Source organism: Triturus cristatus, chromosome 8 (genome assembly GCF_964204655.1).
Source record: "Triturus cristatus chromosome 8, aTriCri1.1, whole genome shotgun sequence".
Lineage (NCBI taxonomy): Eukaryota > Metazoa > Chordata > Amphibia > Caudata > Salamandridae > Triturus > Triturus cristatus.
Genome location: NC_140591.1, coordinates 220,624,021 through 220,644,270, shown reverse-complemented (window position 1 = coordinate 220,644,270; position 20,250 = coordinate 220,624,021). Strand labels below are relative to the sequence as shown.

The following is a 20,250-nucleotide window of genomic DNA, read 5'->3' as shown; positions in this document are numbered from 1 at the left end:
ATTTTCATTGTTTCACAGAGCGAATAGTATCACATTGCTATCAATTGATAATAATGATTACAGTTGAATTGAACCATGTTGTATAGTTATAAAATAGATACAAAATCATACAATATAATACAATCTTTTTGATTCGGGTTCCACTCGCATTTCGGGACGGATTGTCCCTTCTTCAGGGGCCACTGAAAAATGAACAAAATGTAACCAATAATTACTGACACGCTGAAATAACCACTGGCATTGGCTACCACATTTTTGCCTCACCCCACTGGGTCAAACAACAAAATAATGAGTAAATCCGTAGCATGAAGATCACCTGCATGCATACCAAGATTAAAAAATTCAAACAGTGTGTAACCGCTTCACTGAGTCGCTGGTGTTAGAAATTGAATGAAAAGAAACTTACAGTCCCCCACATAGTTATAACCAATATTCCCTGGTGCCCACAATTCCATGCAAGAAGTGCTAGAAAGTGTCTAGAAAAAAAGGTGACAACATGAGTAGCATCAGTGTACCAAAAATTCCAAAACGGTCATAGACATGCGTTGTGTTTATACTTAAACGAGTGTAAATGAGAACAACAACCAATATTTACTGCCACACGTAGACGGTGTATAGGATATATATAGTGGAATAGAGCCGTATACTCCTGAAAGCATAATCGGGTATACCTAATAAATACTCTGTTATAGATGTGCTCGAAAAAACAAAGAAACAGTGCCGAAGATTAAAATACCATGCACTTAGGATGAAAAACCACTAGGCTTGGCTGTACCTATGTGACATGAATAAAAGAAACACAAGAAACTCGTTGCTCTGACGTTAGCCACAATTAAATTACCAGAGTTTGTCCACTAGCGGACTGGGCTTACCCGATCAGAAATGTAGACTTCATGTTACTGGAAAAACTGAAGAGTGATGGAAGTCACTATCTGATGCATCCTACATTTACATGAAAATGTTCCTGTGACTTCATTGAAACGTCACCTGCTTGTGACTCCACCCAGAGCCGGAACCATCCATGTTTCATCAACTTTACGGCGGCCATATTGGAAGGGTGAATTAAACAACGATCTTACAATAAAAAATTCGACCGGTAGGACTATTTTAAATGATCAAACATGAAAATTCCTGAAAGGAACGAAATCTAATGGGAAAGTAATGGAGGTGAAATTAAAGTGATATGAAAAACAACAGCTACCACAAGGTAATCACCAAATAAAAAACACGATATGCAAAATATATCGGACGAAAAAAGTGAACTTAAACCGCCCGAAGCAATGACACTGTATGGTTAAACATCATGTCACTGGCGTTTACATGTGTGCAATGAGAGAGGAGTACCTCAGCCTAGCGCAAGTGTTCTTACATGTGAAGCTAAAACAAAAAAATTAAAAAGTAACCCAGTTTAACATGGTGTGCTAGTCGCGATGTGGGGTAAATACACAAAAGAGCATGATCTTGTGACACCCAAGGGATGTCACTACTTTGCACTGTGGTATTAGACAATGGTGTTTGAGCAACATTGCAAACAAAGAGCACAATCCTGTTACAATAGACTTGCTTCACATAATTATCATAGGTGATTCATCACAGAGTGGCCGCAAATTACAGTGAGGTAACATAAGTGATACAGCAAATAGGCAATCTCATCATTATAAAACAATTGACAACGTTGTTAAAACATAACCTATGGTTATACAAAGCATAAAGTGGAAAATAAAGTAAATATGTGTAAATCCATTGCCCTTTATGTGATATGTTCAGAAAAGTGAACTCAGCAACTCAACTCAGCAACTCAAGCACCTGGAATTCATTTCTCGAAGAGAACTCAACCAAAGGCTTCACGCTTCCACAGTAATTCAATTTCATAAACCCAGAAGAATCCCTCGAGGTTTGTGACTAGCCATAAAACCCATGCTTTTTTGTTTTCAATTTAATAAGCCATTCATGGACAAATGGTATGTGGTGCTAAATAAGTGTTCCTTGGATTTAATCTTACTTATCGTGGAAGAGCTATCCAAAACTATAAGAGAACTAGAAGAAGAGATCCATAACATCCACCAAGAACTATCAAGCCGCAAGGATCCAGAAGAATGGTCTGAAACATTGGAACAGATTAACACCAAACTGGAAAGTTATGGTAACGAACTACAAGAACAGAAACTAAGGAAATTTAAGAGAGATACTATAGATTATTGTCTTAATGAAGTATATACATGGGCTGACATGTATGCACAACGTAAACCATTCAAGAATCCGCATACTTCCTCCAAAGAAAGCATTGTCTCAGATCGTGAAATTTTACCTTCAAGGACTCCTCTCAATCAAGACACAACAAGAAATGAGACTGCCTCCGGCAGTCAAACAGAAACTGAGAATGCAGACCTTCGCGTAATGAGCCAAACTAAGTCTTATTTGTCCAAAGGCCAACATCCCACACAACCACCAGATCCAATGCCTCCAAAACCAACTGGAAGTGCATCAAAATCTGCAGAGGAAAAGGAAAAAGCAAAAGAAAAGGGCAGGCAAAACCTACGGAGTCAGAAAATATCGTAATCAACATTTCATCACAGTCGCTGACATCAAAACAATTGTAAATCTTAAATAAAGGCACATCATTCGTACCTACGTACAATACTAATATTCAAGAAACAGAAATTGCATTGTTCGGGTTTATGCAGTCTCTAAGATTGCGGCATTTTTTTTATAACGTCATTACCGATCAGAGAATCGTAATCATGATTATCTTGAGTTCAGACACAAAAGCACCTTTACATCACCTGCGTCTCATAAAATGCTTGACATGTTTGAATCTCTAGTGAAACAAGATCTTAACAGATTAGAGTTCAAACCACGAAAAGGTTGGAATTTATCCAAGTCTGAGAAATCAATCTTAAATCAGTTAGCCAACAACGAAAATTAGGTTTTTCAGCAAGCTGATAAATGAGGCGCTCTTGTCGTTATGGATAACTCATATTATCAAAGCAAGGTATTAGAACATCTGGCTGATGAAACAACATACCTCAAATTGGATCATGACCCCACAATCGAGATTATGCAAGTATTAATCAGGATTCTAGACAATGCTTTAGACATGGATTGGATCACTTCTAAAACTCGAAGCTTTTTGATCAAGCAAGACCCCATATGTATATGTTACCAAAAATACGTAAAGACCCCATCGACCCACCTTTCAGACCCATTGTGTCTGGATGTGGGTCATTGTTTGAACCTTTAGGAAAATATATTGATCAGTTTTTACAGCCTATCGTATGCTCTTGGAAATTGTACATACGAGATACGACTGACTTCCTTTCACACTTACAAAATTTGAACACCACTAACATCAAAGAATGGTTGTTGTGTACGATAGATTTTACCTCGCTCTACACCTCAATTCCACTTCAAGAACCGTGCTCACAAAGTGTTCCTATTGGAATTACTTCAATTCTGTTTGCAGCATAGCTATTTTCGTTGGGGTGAAGAATTCTTCTTGCAAATAAGTGGGACCTCCATGGAGTTCAGGGGGGGCTCCAACATATGCGAATATCTTTATGGCTGCCTTTGAACAAGAACACATTTATGAAAATCCCACATGGAGTGAACACCTGGTTATGTATTGTCGGTATATAGAAGATATATTTTTTATTTGGTCCAACACAGAAGAATCTTTGAAAAAGAACATCACGCTGTTAAACACCAAAAATAGTAGGACACAATGCACGCATATCATTAGTAATACCCAATTACCATTTCTGGATGTCCTGGTTGAAAAAAATTATCAAGGATTAAACACCAGTGTATTTGTTAAGCCCACCAATCGAAACAACACATTGCTGTTTCAAAGATTCCACTCTCCTCATTTGATCCAGAATTTACCATAATCCCAAATGATGCGATATCGCCCGCATCAAACAAAGATTTCTACAACGAGGGTACCCTTCGGATATCGTGAAGAAAGCAGAGAGACCCATTAAAAATATTGATTGCAATGAATTACTCATCATTAAACAAAAACCAGTAACCAACCTCCTTGTTTTCATGTCTAAATTCTCCACTAGATCATGAAGCATCAAGAAGGCGATTAGTAAGCAGTGGGAATTACTGCAACATGAACCGGATTTTGGAAATTCTTTTCTTGAACCACCATTACTTGCCTACACGATAAGCAAATACCTGAAGGAGTTGCTATCTGCGAAAAAGGATAAACTCATCTCAAATTTCTTAGGTATGAGAAAATGTAGCAATTGGATTCATTGCAACAATGTGATCCAGCAGAACCTTATTACACATCCTAGAACAGGAGAAAAGATTACATTGAAACATTCATCAGACTGTAATACCACAAACGTTATTTACTGCCCCTGTGGATTACTCTAAAAAGGGAAAACAAAAAGAAAAATCTAAATAAGGATCAGAGAACATAAAAGTATGATCCGGACCAAGAATACCAAATCTAATTTGGTAGTTCACTGTTTAGAGCAATGTCACAACATAGCTCAAGTACGATTCCTTGTCCTGAAAAAGTGCAACCAAAAGAAGCTTCAGATGTAATGTAATGTAATGGTGTATTTGTATAGCGCAACTATCACTCTGAGGAGCATCTTGGCGCTGAAACGGAAAAACCAAGTTGGAAAGAAGAACTGGTTACTGCTAACGGTAGGAATGGGAGATCAGATCAGCGTTTTGCAGAGCAGGTCAGGTGCACCAAAAATCCAGGTTTTTAGTGCCTTCCTAAACAGGGACTCTGATGTAATCTGGCAAAGTTTTGAGGGAAGTTTATTCCAGGCCTTTGAGCCTAAGACTGTGAGTGACTTTCCTACCTTTGACACCAATCTGAAGGCGGGTATTTTCAGCTGATTGTCACTTGCTGATCTTAAGCTTTGGGAGGGAACATAGCGCTTAAAACTAGTACGCAGGTATTGGGGGCCTAGAGAATGGAAGACCCTAAAAGTGATGATGAGGACCTTGAACAAGACGTGTTTGTGAATTGGTAGCCAGTGTAGGATATCTAGGGCCGCTGAAGTGGACGATCGCCTGGGCCATTTCAGTACCAGCCGTGCAGCCGCATGCTGGACCATCTGGAGCTTATGCAGTACTGATTTATTAGTTCCTGCATATAGACTGTTACAGTAATCCAGCCTGGAAGGGATAAGGGCGACGGCAATGGTTTGTCCTGCTGAGATGGGAATTAGATAAAAAAAAATCTTAAGGCTTTTTGTTATGTGGAAGCAGGTACCAGCAACTGCCAGGGATTGTTGTTTAAATGATAGGGAGATGTCGAAATTTTTTCCGAGATTCCTAACCACGTTCACTGTGTTTGGAGGGGGAGTAGTATTAGCTGGCCACCAGAGATTGGGCGAGAAAAGGTTTTCTTGGCCTATTGGTAGGATTTCGGTTTTCTCAGAGTTACACCGCAGGTGGTTGTTGTTCATCCAACTGAAAGTCGCTGTGAGACAGTTTCTGAGATTTTCTTCCGCCTGGGTAGTTTCATTGTCCATGACCAAGATTAGCTGCATGTCGTCCGCATAAGAGATCGTGTTTATATTAAAGGACGATATTAGTTTAATTAGCGGGGCCATATAGGCATTGAAGAGGGTCAGGCTCAGGCTTGCACCCTGGGGAACCACTGATAGGAGTGCCTTTTCCTGAGAGTTATATTGGCCTTATGTGATCACTTGACGGCGATCTTGTAGGAAATTCATTTAGCCATTCTAGGACAGTGCCCGATATGCCAGATGAAGCGAGACGGTCTAAAAGAATAACATGTGAGACCGTGTCGAAAGCAGCTGACAGGTCTAATAACACCAAGACTGCTCTCTTTCCCTGATCAAGGGCAGCTCTTAGGGATTCAGTCATATACACTAGTGCGTATTCTGTAGAGTGTTGTGCTCTAAAACCTGATTGATTAGTGTGCAGCGAATTCGTTTTCTCCAAGAACGTTGTGAGTTGCCTGTTGACACATATTTCAGTGTGCTTACACAGACTGGGAAGGAGTGAGATGGGGCGTAGGTTAGAAAGAGTAGTAGGATCCGCCAGTTGTTTCTTTTGGAGTGGTTTTACTGCAGCAAATTTCCATTCTACTGGGATCTTTGCTGTAGCAAGGGAAGAGTTAATTATGTTATTTATATTGGGATTCACAATATCGATGAGAGCATGTAATAGGGTAGGGGGGCAAGAATCAAAGGGGGATCCTGATTTAATGGACATGATCACAAGGCGTGATTCTTCTAATGTGATTGGCAGAGCAAGTATGCTGGCCTTTAAGCCTATGTCTCCGGAGATTTCATTATTTGTGGAAGGGAGAGTGGGAGGAGGGAAATCTTTTAGTAGTTTCTGAACCTTCTCTTCAAAGAAATCTGCTATCCTATTACAGAGACTCTGAGAGGGGAAAATCTCTTGTTGTAGATTTTTGGGGTTTGTAAAAAGATTAACTATTTAAAAAATCTCTTTCTGATTGTTGTCGGAAGTTTTAATAGCCTCGGTATAATATGCTTTTTTGGAGGTATTGATCAGGGCATGATATTTTCTGAGAGCTGTTTTGAAATTTTTAAGCTCATTTACATCGTAGTTTCGACACCATATGCGTTCTAACGACCTGACTTGCCCTTGTAGCTATTTTAATGATTGTGAACACCATGGGGCCGAGGGTTTCCTTTTTGAGGAACTATAACGTGGGACCGGGGGTACCAGCTGATCTTTCAAGACATGTATCCACTGCCCAAAAAGCTGGTTATCTGCTGTGGGGTCTCCTAGCATCTTGGGTCTGCCCATGAGGGCCTTAGAAAGGAGATCTGGATGTCCTAATAGTTGCTTCCATCTAGCCTTGTCTTGTTGTGAGGCCTTAATATGGTCCCTACTGGGAGGCCTATTCTTTGTCAGGATATCGAAGGGAATTAATTTGTGATCTGTCCATGTTTGATCAACGGGAGGCTTGACTTCAAGGGTTTCTAAGTCTGAACATATACAGCCCAGCGTGTGGCCTGCCCTTTGTGTGGGAGATGTGGAACGTTATTCTAATCCAAGTAATCCAAGCAAAATACTGTCCCAAAAAGAAGCTTTTTGGAAAAGTAATTTAACACAATGATGCCACTGGGTCTCAATGACAAACTTGACCTAAGTTGCTTTTTATAATGGGTTAGATTAGTAAGAAGGTCTATCTGTACCTCTTCAGCCATTCACTTTTCACATAAAGGGCAATGGATTTACACATATTTACTTTATTTTCCACGTTATGCTTTGTATAACCATTAGTTATGTTTTAACAACATTATCAATTGTTTTATAATGATGGCATTGCCTATTTGCTGTATTACTTATGTTACCTCGCTGTAATTTGAGGCCACTCTGTGATGAATCACCTATGATATTTACGTGAAGCAATCTTAATGTAACAGGATTGTGCTCTTTGTTTGCAATGTTGCTCAAACACCATTGTCTAATACCACAGTGCAATGTAGTTACATCCCTTGGGTGTCACAAGATCATGCCCTTTTGTGTATTTACCCCACATCACAACTAGCACACCATGTTAAACTGGGTTACTTTTTGATTTTTTCGTTTTAGCTTCACATGTACAAACACTTGCGCTAGGCTGAGGTACTCCTCTTTCATTGCACACTTGTAAACGCCAGTGACATGCTGTTTAACCGTACCGTGTCATTGCTTCGGGCGGATTATGTTAACTTTTTTCATCCGATGTATTTTGTATATCGTGTTTTTTATTTGATGATTACCTTGTGGTAGCGGGTGTTTTTCATATCACTTTCATTTCACCTCCATTACTTTCCCATCAGGTTTGGTTCCTTTCTGGAATTTGCATGTTGGGTCATTTAAAATAGTCAGACCGGTCGAATTTTTTATTGTAAGATCGTTGTTTAATTCACCCTTCCAACATGGCCGTCGTAAAGTCGATGAAACTTGGATGGTTCCAGCTCTGGGTGGAGTCACGATCAGGTGACCGTTTCAATGAAGTCGCGGGAACATTTTCATGTATATGTAGGAGACATCAGATAGTGACTTCCAGCACTCTTCAGTTCTACCAGGAACATGAAGACTACATTTCTGATGGGGTAAGCCCTGTCCGTTAGTGGACAAACTCTGATAATTTAATTGTGGCTAACGTCTGAGCGACGCCTTTCATGCGTTTATTTTATTCATGTCACATAGGTACAGCCAAGCCTAGTGGATTTTCATCCTAAGTGCAAGGTATTTTTGTCTTCGGCACCGTTTCCGTTTCTTTGCTTTTTCGAGCACACTATGACACAGTATTTTTCACGTAGATCAGGTTATGCTTTCAGGATTATACGGCTCTATTCCACTATATACATCCTATACGCTGTCTACGTGGGGCAGTAAGTATTGGTTGTTGTTATCATTCACCCTCTATTAAGTATAAACACAACGCATGTCTATAACAGTTTAGGAATTTTTGGCACACTGATGCTACTCATGTTGCCACATTTTTTTCTAGACGCTTTCTAGCACTTCTTGCATGGAAATGTGGGCACCAGTGGAATATTTGCTATAAATATGTGGGGGGCTCTAGGTTTCTTTTCCTTCAATTTCTAGCACCAGCGACTGGTTTAAGAGGTTACACACTGTTTGAATTTTTTTATCTTGGTATGCATGCAGGTGATCTTCATGCTACGGATTTACTAATTATGTTGTTGTTTGACCCAGTGGGGTGTGGCAAAAATTTGGTAGCCAATGCCAATGGTTATTTCAGCGTGTCAGTAATTATTTATTACATTTTGTTCATTTTTCAGTAGCCCCATAAGAATGTACAATCCGTCCCAAAATGCATAGGGCATCACCCAATTGGGTGGAACCCGAATCAAGAAGATTGTATTATTTTGTATGATTTTGTATTACACATGGCGTTAACTACACAACATGGTTCAATTCAACTGTAATCGTTATTATTAATTGATACCAATGTGATACTATTCGTTCTGTGAAACAATGAAAATGTTTATGTATACACATTTTTGACTATGTGGTTCTTTTGTGATTCCATTGATTAATTTTGTGTCATTCACGGTCAAGAATTGTCATAAAACTGTCAAAGCATTTTTTCAGTAGTGCACACATTGTCTTCAGGAAATTCTCTGCTTGGTCAACCACTTTATCAATAAAGGCATTCCAGGCCAGACTTAAAGGCCTTCCTGAGAGCTTGTCAGTACAGCATTGCTTGCCTGCTTTGACTGAAAGCAGAAAGAACATCTGTAGGAGGGGAGGAAAGGCAGGGATGGTGGTGAAGGATGGTCCATGATAGCAGGTAAGATACTTTTTTTACCTATGAGACAAGGATACATAATGGAGACAATGTTATTTATGACTCCCCCATAATGACTCCACCTCTGAGTAGCACTTGCAAGCACGGCAGATGAAATTGGGTGCCATACATAACAGAAAATTATAGATGGTAAAAAGTGAATTACAATAATGTTTTTCAACTCTGTCCTATGTGACATCTTAGACAACTCAAGCTTTTCTCTTGTTTCTATTTGATGTTACTCAGATTCCCTCAGTAAAAAATATCCCCATAATTCACTTTTCCCCATCTATAATTCTATATATTAACGTTACCTGCAGATATCAGCTGCAAGTGTTTATACCAGTTAACATCACCAATCTGTAGGATTCTCCTGTTATAAATCGGACATCAATAAATTATCTTCCTCTCAAAATGATATCTTATGTACTTTCTTAGCTTTTACTGCTTTGTAAATAATATTGATATTGATACTGAAGAGTTTTATATAGCACATGAAGGCCAACGGCATCTGGGTGCTGAGTCTGCTATGCAAGAAAGTGAGTGAAAAGAGCTAAACAATAATCACCAAGTAGGGCCTATGAATGATCCCCCCCAATAGGAGAATAATCGGGTTTTCAGTTGTTTCTTGAAACTGGAAAGGTTAGACTGAGCTCTAAGCTGGTAGGGTAGACTATTCCAGTGTTATGTGGATAAAGCTCCTACCTCCCCAGTTCTTTCTTCTGAGTTTGAAGATATTAACTTTCCTAAAATGTGCTAAGGGTATGGTTCTTCTGGGAGTATACCAAGAGAGCTTTCTTTTCAGCAAAGTAGGCCCTTCACCATACAAAGTCATATGTGCCAAACACAAGGCCTTGAACATCACTCTTTCCCTCACAGTGAAAGTTAATAATTTTAAGGAATTGACAGATATGCATATATTTTATTCATGTAAATTAACCACGATTTCTTTTTTACCAATAATGAAGGTTAGTGAGAACCCTAATGGAGCTGTGACCCAGGCTAGTCCTCTGCTGGGAAGATACGCTATTTCTGCTGTTCCATTAATGTAAGCTCCTCCAACCCATGTTGCTGAAAAAAATGAGAGACAATAAATAGTTTTATAAAAACTTACAGAAAGAACATGCTATAATAATAAATAACAGAGAATTAACAAACATTCAAAGATGGCCTTTGACATGCCAGCATCCCTTTGGTATTATTCTCTAGTAGGCAGTCATATTTTGTCCAATTATATTGCACTCTCGTCCTTTTGCAAAATGCCTAAGTATACCACAATAGGGTTGATTACAAGTTTTATGGTACTGGCAGGGAGGTAAATCCACTCTCAAAAATAAGGTTACAGAGCGATAATATTGCACCAGTACTGTGCAAATACATGCAATAGGGGTTTACTGTCTGGGACAAGAATTGCTGTTTGTAAACCTACATGGAATTCCCTCTTCTGAGCAGACAGTAAATGTATACTGTGGTCTCTGTCTGCAGTGGGGATGGTGGATGGGGTTTTGAGGCAGGGCAGGATTGGCCCTAGGGGACACCAGGCATTTTCCCAGTGGGCTGGAGAGGTGGAGATCAGTTTTCGAACAGTGGAGGCGGTTTTCGTACTGGGGACGGGTTTTGCAGCAGTACTGCAGTATCGGCCCCCTTCTAACAAAAGCAGCTCTAGCACCCTCCATGCCCCCGGCTTCTCACTAGCACCCCTCCTCCCGGGGACCGGTCCAGCTGAATCGGTCAAGTTGGTTTATGTTCCCAATCTGGCCTGGTTTAAGAAATAAGGAAGGAAATGGAAAGCTAATTTCTGGCTAGGGCCTTGGTATGTTGCAGCCAAAGATTTTTGTTATTTTTTTCCAGGGAGAATTAGCAAGCAGTAAAATTGGGTTCGGTACTCGGACACCTGGCAAAACAGGTGGGAGAACACCAGAATCCGACATAGCGGGATTCCCTGTGGTTTGTTTATAAAAAGGCTTACAATTACACAAACATTACTCCACCATGCGTAGAGAGATGCCAAAATAAATAGCCACTAGATTGGCCCAACAATTCGTCATACTTAATAAAAAGTTAGAGGTTTACTTTACTAGACACTTAATCCTTGAAATATGAAAAAGAAGAAGCCCACTGCCTAGTCTACAGTAAACACAAAGGGGTAGCAGCATTTACAACGTGGTCTGAACCACGTATGACATCAAAATGCAGGCTTTACAACGCATCACTGAAAAAACAAAGGTTACAGGGACATTATAGCTAGGAATAAGCATTTAAAAACATTAGAAATTCACAGAAAGAAAACAAAGGTTAAAGAGTCATGTTGATATCTGATTGGCTGCCAACGCTTCAACCAGGAAGTGTTGGCAGCCATCTTAAAATGTTCCTTACAGACAGTCTCTACTCAAAGCAACCCATGTAAAGAACCAATATTGAATAGGCTGTGGAATAAAGTCAATTTAGCCACTTTCTCTCACCATTTCACCACTCCCTCCCAGCTTACCACAGACAACCTTAATTCTGCAGTTGAATCTTTTGAGGTAGAAATCAGTCAGGTCCTTGACATCATTGCTCCCGTAATAAAAGTCAAACGTAATCACAAAACGTCACCTTGGTTTACTGCTGACCTAAAATCTGATAAGCTAGCTGGCAGGAAAGCAGAACGCAAGTGGAGGCATTCTAAAAGTGACAATGACAGACAGGCCTATAAATCCACCCGTAGACGCTAACTTGATCATATAGCAATGGCCAAAAAAACGTATCTAGGCAACAGAATAAATAAGGCTTCCAACTCGTATAAAGAACTTTATAAAATATTTAAAGAATTCACCAGTCCCACCTCATGTCAGCCGGAACAACTTATTTCGCAAGAGTGGGCGTACACTTTGTCCACCTTTTTTGTGGACAAAATCAACAACATTCATAGCCTCTTTCCCCATAAGGCTGGTGAAAATCAGGACCATTGATTACTCAGTGACCATACCCCCAATCTAACTTCCCTGAATGAATTCAGTGAATTCACTCAAGAGGAAGTCAGTACTACCCTTTGCAAGGTTAAATGAGGCTCCATTCACAAAAGTGTCCCCCAGGGCTCCATCTTAAGCCCCACACTCTTCAACCTGTACGTGGCACCCCTAGCCAGTGTCATCAAATCATACGGCTTCAACACAGTATCGTATGCTGACGATACTCAGCTGCTAATCACGTTAGGCCCCGATCCGACTGATACCAAACTTCGATTCATGAAGTGTATGTCTTATATACTGGATGCAAACCAATCATTTGCAACTTAATGCCAGCAAGACGGAAATCATCCTCTTCGGCAAAGCCAAAACATTGTGGTCGGGGGATTGGTGGCCTCCTAATTTTGGTTCATAGTCCATCTCCTAAGTCGGTAGCTCATAACCTAGAGGTGCTGATTGACAACCACCTCTCCATGACTGATCATGTCAATCATGTGGCCTGCATTTGTTATGGATTAATGCGCAGTCTTCGTAAGATCTTCAAATGGGTTCCACTGTCATCCAGAATGCCCCTGGTTCAAGGAATAATCATCAGTCGGCAAGACTATGGAAACGCCCTGATGGCCTCCATCAATGAAGAGCTCCTCACCAAATTACAGGTCCTCCAAAACACAACTGCCAGACTGGTATTAAATCTACCCTCCCGATCCCCCTCGATACCAAGTTTGAGAGCTCTCCACTGGCTTCTCATCACGAAATGCATAACATTGAAGATTAACTGTCTGGTCCACAAAACCATCTCTGGACATGGACCACATTATCTTGCAAAAAAACTGATCAGGTATAACCCCTTCAGAACTCTCAGATTCACCAATAACCATCTTCTTTTTCCGACTCAAGATTCGTACCACCAGAAATGGCAGAAGATCTTTTTCGCATCTTGCCCCCACCTTATGGAACTCACTCCCTCTGCATCTACGTATGGGGACCGACCATAGAAAATTTGGAAAGGCTCTCAAAACCTGGCTGTTTTGAGCTCTCTTCCTCCTGCCTGCTCTCTTTATCCCTTCTCCTCTACTGTTCCTCTGGATAGGCTAGCGCTTTGAGACCTTCGTGTGAAATGTGTACTTAACAAAATCTTATAACATAACATAACATCTTGGGACTCGGCTTCGGCCGAGTCCCAATAAAACTGATTAAAAAAAGAGGGCAGGGTAGGAATACCCTGCCCCTTAAGTCCTGGTCCTGGGGTCCGCTATATCGAGACAGAGTCTTGAATCTGAGGCAAAAATCAAAGAGTAGTTGTATGGGTCTATGAATGGGTAAGTGAGTGCTTATCAGGACATATGAGGGGGTGTCAGAGAGACTGCATGGGGGTGTGAGTGGGTGTGTGAGAGGGTCTGTCAATGATGTCATCAGTGATGTTATTTGAGATGTCATCAGTGATATCATGAGTGATATCTCTGACCATGTTATGAGTGATGTAATGTGTGAATTCATAAGTAGTGCATTGCGGGGACGTAACTTATAGTTAGCTCAGGTAACTATAACTGCTGAATTTCAATGGTTTTGTATGAGTGATATCTGAGCCTAACTACTATAACGTCCCTGTAACCTTTGGATTTTTTTTGTGAATATATATATAAGGGAAGATAGCGCGAGAGGTGGACCAACTGGTGCAAATCAAGACAATGACAGTAAAACTGTATTAAAGATCGTAGAGAAAAAAATGTGCGCAGAAATAACAAAGTGGTGGGAGCAATAAGAGGAAGCAGGGAGAGTGCCCCGTGGACTTAGGATAATGCTTGCGCCAAGTTTTGACAATCCAAACCCCAAAATGTTAACAGAATGGGGAGAAAGCAATCTTGATGCTTCTATGAGACTGGTGAAAATTTGTATTAAATATGCACAAATTGACCGTGAAGAATTGAATAAGGAAATAGACAAATTAAACAACGATTTACATAAATGTGAAAATCAAGAAAATATAAATAAAATGAGAAATGAAATCAAGGCACGGCTGAAGAAACATGAAGATACCATAAAAATAAGGAAAGCTTTTAAATTTATTCGGGAAAAAATTGACTACGAAACAGGCCAGATATTTACATTTGCATGCAAATTTGATAATGTGAAACGTCAAAAATTTGTGAAAGCAAACTCAACAGGTCCCAATGTCCATAAAACAGCCATGAGAGAAACAAATGAAGAAGCGTCCACCTCAGACCTGAGCTCCCTAGCAAGCAAGACAGAGTCTGACGATGGGGGAATGATGACAACAGGTGCAAATATGGACAAAAGGAGACTCACACTGGCAGAGGAGCTGGATTTTTTAAGTCTGGACAGAAGACAGACTCTAAGGCCGCTGAATACTCCAACGACACAAAAAAAGAGAAACAAAAGGAGAAGAGAAAAAATAATTGAAAATGACAACACGGTTATTAACCTGTCAGAAGTAACATTAACTAAACCAAATTCTTTCGCTAGGATTATCATTTTGTCCCGAAAGTAATTTTAACTATAGACAGACAAGAGAGGACATCTTCAAATGTATCAGTAAATTAAAACACAGGAAATACTTCACAATAAAAAAAGGTCTCCAAAATAAAAATGAAGGACAATTTTATAAGGACACTCAGAAAGAAAACTTACAGGGATCTGATGCAAATCTTTTACTTACTATGTATGAAGTGGCATGTGCAACCAATGAACCTGGAACAATTGATGAAAATAACTCCACGCAAGCGAGGCTACAAAATCTAGGAGTGGATACAGCAATAGTCGCACACAGTCCATTTAAACCAAAATCGACTTTCTTACCAATGATGCCAAGAGACACCATAGACATATTCCATGACTGTGTTATTGAAGATTTGAAAAGATTATATACCAAAAGTAGAAGGTAGGGTACAAAATGGAAATGTAAATAACAACAATATGACAAGTTAATGAAAAAACTGAGAGAAAACAATGATATAGTAATAAATAAATCTGAGAAAGGAGGGAATATTGTCATATGGCCCAAGGATCAATACACAGCGGAAGCTTATAGACAATTGGATGATAACTCATGTTATAAACGCACTTGCAGTAAGAAATATATGACTACCAAGGAACAGTTTAAAAATGATTTATTACAGTGGAAAAGAGAAGGTCTAATCACTAAAGAAAAATGCAGCTTTCTGCATAAAGAGTACCCAATACTCCCATCATGTATTGTATACCAAAAATCCATAAAGAGACACACCCAGTACCAGGAAGACCAATAGTTTCTGCAAAGAATAGTGTGTCAGAAAACATATCACAATATGTAGATTTCTATTTGCAGGAATTCATGCAAAAACTGCCATCATACATCAAAGATATGGGAGATTTCATCAGGAAACTACTGGAGGTAATATAGAGTGATGAATAATTCTTAATGACAGTCGACATAACTTCGCTCTATATGAGCATAGATCATTCTGTGGTTCTCAGTGCAGTGCAGAATTTCTTAAGCACTAGACACATAGGATTGTTAAAACAAAATCAATTGGTGGTAGATTTAATACGATAGTGTTTAAATAATAACTTTTTTCTGTTCGGAAAAGAAATGTTCAGATAAGTGAGAGGAGTGGCGATGGGGGCCTGCTTCTCCCCCAGTTATGCATGTTTACATGTAGGCTGGTGGGAGGAGCAGGTCCTGGGAAAAAAACACTCGGATTTGATGGAGAAACATGTGATACAATGGATGAGGTTCATTGATTATATTTTTGTAATTTGGCATGATGATGTGGACAGTGCAAGAAATTTTGTTTAAACAATCAATGAAAATGCTTTTTAACTTAGAATTTACAGCCCACATAGATGACCATTCTTTGGATTTTTTGGGATGTAACTATATATAAAGCAGAACATAAATTGGAAACCACGCTACATCGTAAAACCACTGCATGGAACTCAACGCTTCATGCAAAAGTTTCCATCCTAAGCATCTCATTACCAGTATACCCTATGGCGAATTATTGAGATTGCAAAGAATATGCAGCACAGAAGGGGAATTATTGAAATGCCAGAAAAGAATTATTGCTAGATTTGCACAGAGAGGGTACAGACAAACCATACTCAATCAGGCAATAAAGAAAGCAGATGCAAATCCATTGGGTAATGAGCAGACAAAGAGGACTGATGAGCTTAATTCAACCCTAGCTCAAGCTAGTGCCTCACAGAGTAAGACGGATGATGACGATACAACTGTCAGGCTAATAACCAACTACAGCTGGGAGGGAAACAAAATCAGAAGTATTATCAATAGAAACTGGCCAATAGGTTTAACTGATACAGTCATGGCACAGAATAACCCGGAAAATCCCACATTAACATTCAGGCGGGCTTTATCTATGAGGTCAACTTTGGTCAAAAACAGTCCAGAGATCAAATTTAGCACGTTATGGCCCAAACCAAAAAATTGCTTTTTTAAGTGTACATCATGCAGGGCATGTAAATTTGGAATAAACACTACGGAATACATGACCCCATTTAGTTCGGAACCTACACTTTTGAAAGATAATTACAACTGCCGTACTGAATATGCAGTTATGGTGCTGACATGCACCTGTAGCTTAAGCTATGTTGGTTGCACGAAGCTTCAGGTGCATGCGAGAATACTTCAGCACTTAAGAGTTATAGTAAATTCTGACCAAACATACCCAGGGGTGAGGCATTTTAAAAATGCACATCACAATGACCTCAATTGTTTAATGTACTATGTCATTTGGTCCATATACCGAGGGAAAAATTATTGAGAAAACTGGAGTCAAACATTATTTTAGAACTAGACTCCAAGGCACCCTGTTGTTTAAACAATAGTGAGGAATTACACCACTTTTTGTGATTTTCATGAATTAGAGTATGTATATATATGAGGGAGACAACCTGAAAATGAAATTTGTGGTTTGTTATACACTTTTAAGGAATATTGATGAATTTTTTATGAAATATTTATGAAATATTTTATGAAATATGTATGAAATTTTGATGAGCTTTTATGGAATTCATATGATGGTTTTATGAATAATCATGAATATATTGTGGCGATATTTTAGTAATATACTATGATAGAAATTGATCAAATACATTTACTTATTACTTTGGTATAGGCTTATACCATTTTCCTCCCGAACAATCAATAATATAGAATTTAGATGGTGAAGCACAAAGTAATTAGGATTAAAACAAATATAAAAGATGCACCTTTGCACTCAATTTATAGCTGAAACATAAGGTTTTTTTTATTCGTCTGTTTAACAGCAGATTATTAGTTTTAACACACATATAGGAGAAAGGATGCACTTTAAAATGGAAGCACTAAGCACTCTAAGGTAATACAAAGCACTTTATAAGTTAATGACATATGTTGTCAATATAAGACAGCACTTTGTGTGACAAAGAATTATAGGTATCGATAGTAAAGGAGTGGTTAAGCATTCAAGCTGGTAGAAAAGGAGCTGCATGGCAACAATAGACATGATATAAAATACATCATCAATTTACATCACCTAAAGAAGTGGTCAGACATGTTCCAATATGGGAATGACAATGACATAAAGCACTATGCAGTCAGAAAAAGTCTTCCCTATAGAGGCAGAAAGAGAAAGAAAATGCCAAAGAGTAAATGATCTACCCTTCTTGCTTTCCTTAATTTAATATGACTGATATTTTTATAGTTATATATCTATGTATTTATATATTTATTTATTTATATATTTATTGAATTGATTGATGTTTGAATTTTGAATGTATCTATTTATTTAAGAAATTATGTATCCAATGATCCATGATTTAGATGGAAACCCATAACAGTGCCTTATATTTATAAAGCGGCAAATTAGAAGGTATAGTATGTGGCACACGGGGGGCGTGGCTTGAACGCCAACGGAAGATGGCGGACCCGGCTTGAGCTCCGTGTCGTCGCGGGACTCGGAGGCAATTATCATCATATTTTTGGCAGTAGAGCTGCTTTGAGGAACGGCGACGTGATGAGGGCATTGCGGTGAGTCGTTTGACCGCTGTCGCTCCAATTTTCAACGTGTTGGCAGTCTTTTGTTCGCAGCGGTGATTTCTCTTCACCAGAGATGCGAGCGGCCGCCATTTTGTTCCGCTTTTTGCAGCGCTCGCTCTTTCCTCTTCAATCCTTGTCGACTGCTTACTTGAGGCTGTGTTTCCTCACACCAACTCCTTTATGATGCCTGGGGCCCACCTCTGGATGTATTTTTCCTATTTTTAGCCGTTTTTTTTTTTTTAATTTATTTATTATTTTTCCTTCACCTTTGCCTGATACTGCTGTGCTCTAGCCCACCTTTTACTTCAAATATGCAGTGCTTCTCCTCACATGTGCTGTAATTCATGAGGTGACCTGGCTGTTAGTGCGCCATCCTCTGCTGCTTTTATCAGGTGCCCTCTGTCTATTACGGTTGGACTTTGTTTTTCAATCAGTCTTGGGTACATTGTTTTTTATTCATACACCAGTGCATTGTCCCTGGGGTACCTCGGTCCTGTTCAAGCCCAAGCTCAAGTCCATTTTCAGCCGTCAATTCCGGAGTTGATTCAGTGCACCTGGTGAGTGGCGTACTTACCTCTCCACCTTGCAGTTCCGTCAAAATTCTGCTGATTTTGTTGTACTTTCTCGTGTTTCTTTTTGGTTTGACCTGCTGTTGTTTTTGAAGATGGCTAGCGACTCCCATTTGTCCAGACCATCAGTTTCTGGCACAAAACCGAAAAGGCACAAAAATGACCCACCTTCACCAATTTTATCATCGCAAAACCCGATCCTAGATACTATTTTGGATGAGGTTCGAGGTCTTCAACCATTCATGACTGCCACCAATGACAAGCTTAAGCAAATTGAGGAAAGATGGATTGTTATGGAAAGTAAAGTTCTTGATCTTGAACAACGAGTTAGTGACATTCAAGATATCTCTACTAAAATTCCTCTTCTTGAACAAGAAATTTCGAAACTAAAACTCCACACTGAGGATCTTGAAAATCGCAATCGTAGAAACAACCTACGCCTTTTTGGCCTGCCGGAAAATGTTGAAGGGTCTGACCTGGTTTCATTTCTACAGAAATTTCTTCCAGAGCTTTTGGACCTTCAGTCATTGTCTAATCCTCTCAACATTCAAAGAGCGCACCGTTTGGGTCGGCTTCATCCATCTGCTACTAAACCTCGTGGTGTTATAATGTTGTTCCTGGAATTCACAGAACTCATGCAAGTTTTGAAGGCTGTCAGATTTAAACGTCGCCTTACCTGGTCTGGTCATAACATTTTCATTTCTCAAGACATATCTAATGCTACTAACACCAGACGCAAGGAATTCCTTTCTCTTCGACCTCAAATGCGACAACTCAACATTCAATATGGAATTCTTCATCCATGCCTATGCAAAATCACTCATGATGGTCGTTCCCGCTCTTTTGAGGATCCGGATAAACTCAGACTTTTCCTGCAGAATTTTTCTTCGTATGGCATGGACACTGGCTCCTAACTTCATTTACATTATCGGATTGTTCCTGCTTTAATTGGTCTCTTTGACTTGCCTATTTTCTTATGTTGATTTCCTGTCCTTCTTTATTCTTGTGAGGCTTATAGCCCATTTCCTATTTTTGTCCTCTGCTATGGCTTTCTTTGTGGTCCGCGTCCTTCGGTGTCACCACGTTTCCCTGCTCTTAGATCTTCTTTCTTTTTTCAGATCTGGATGTTCGTCCTTGATCTGTTTGCTTTTCTCGTCTTCCCCCTTTCTCATTTCTTTTCTCTTCCTCTTCCTTCTTTCTATTTTTCTTTCTTTCGTTCTTCCTTATTTCTACTCTTGTTTTCTAGGTCTGGCTTAGTTCATAAGATTTGTCTTCATGTTTCACTGATTGTAACATGTCTTCCCTTTTTTCCTCTTGTCAACCCTGCAGTTTTATGGTCCTATGTTCGTACCTTCCCCTGGTCTAGGAAATATGGTTAATGTCGTGTCGTGGAATGTTCGTGGTCTGGGTCAC

At 39.5% G+C, this 20,250-nt stretch overlaps 1 protein-coding gene across 3 annotated transcripts in view; it reads right to left on the bottom strand.

The window, feature by feature from the left end:
• The window catches only part of LOC146801870 (high affinity choline transporter 1-like), a 275,265-nt gene that overhangs the window by 72,571 nt on the left and 182,444 nt on the right, over positions 1–20,250 (bottom strand). For 2 of the 3 annotated variants that reach the window (XM_085621396.1, XM_085621398.1), the window contains exon 2: positions 10,238–10,351. The exons of the other annotated variant lie outside the window; for it this stretch is intronic. In XM_085621396.1, the coding sequence (XP_085477522.1) occupies positions 10,238–10,351 (114 nt within the window). The remainder of the gene's footprint in view (positions 1–10,237; positions 10,352–20,250) is intronic. 3 annotated transcript variants of the gene reach the window in all.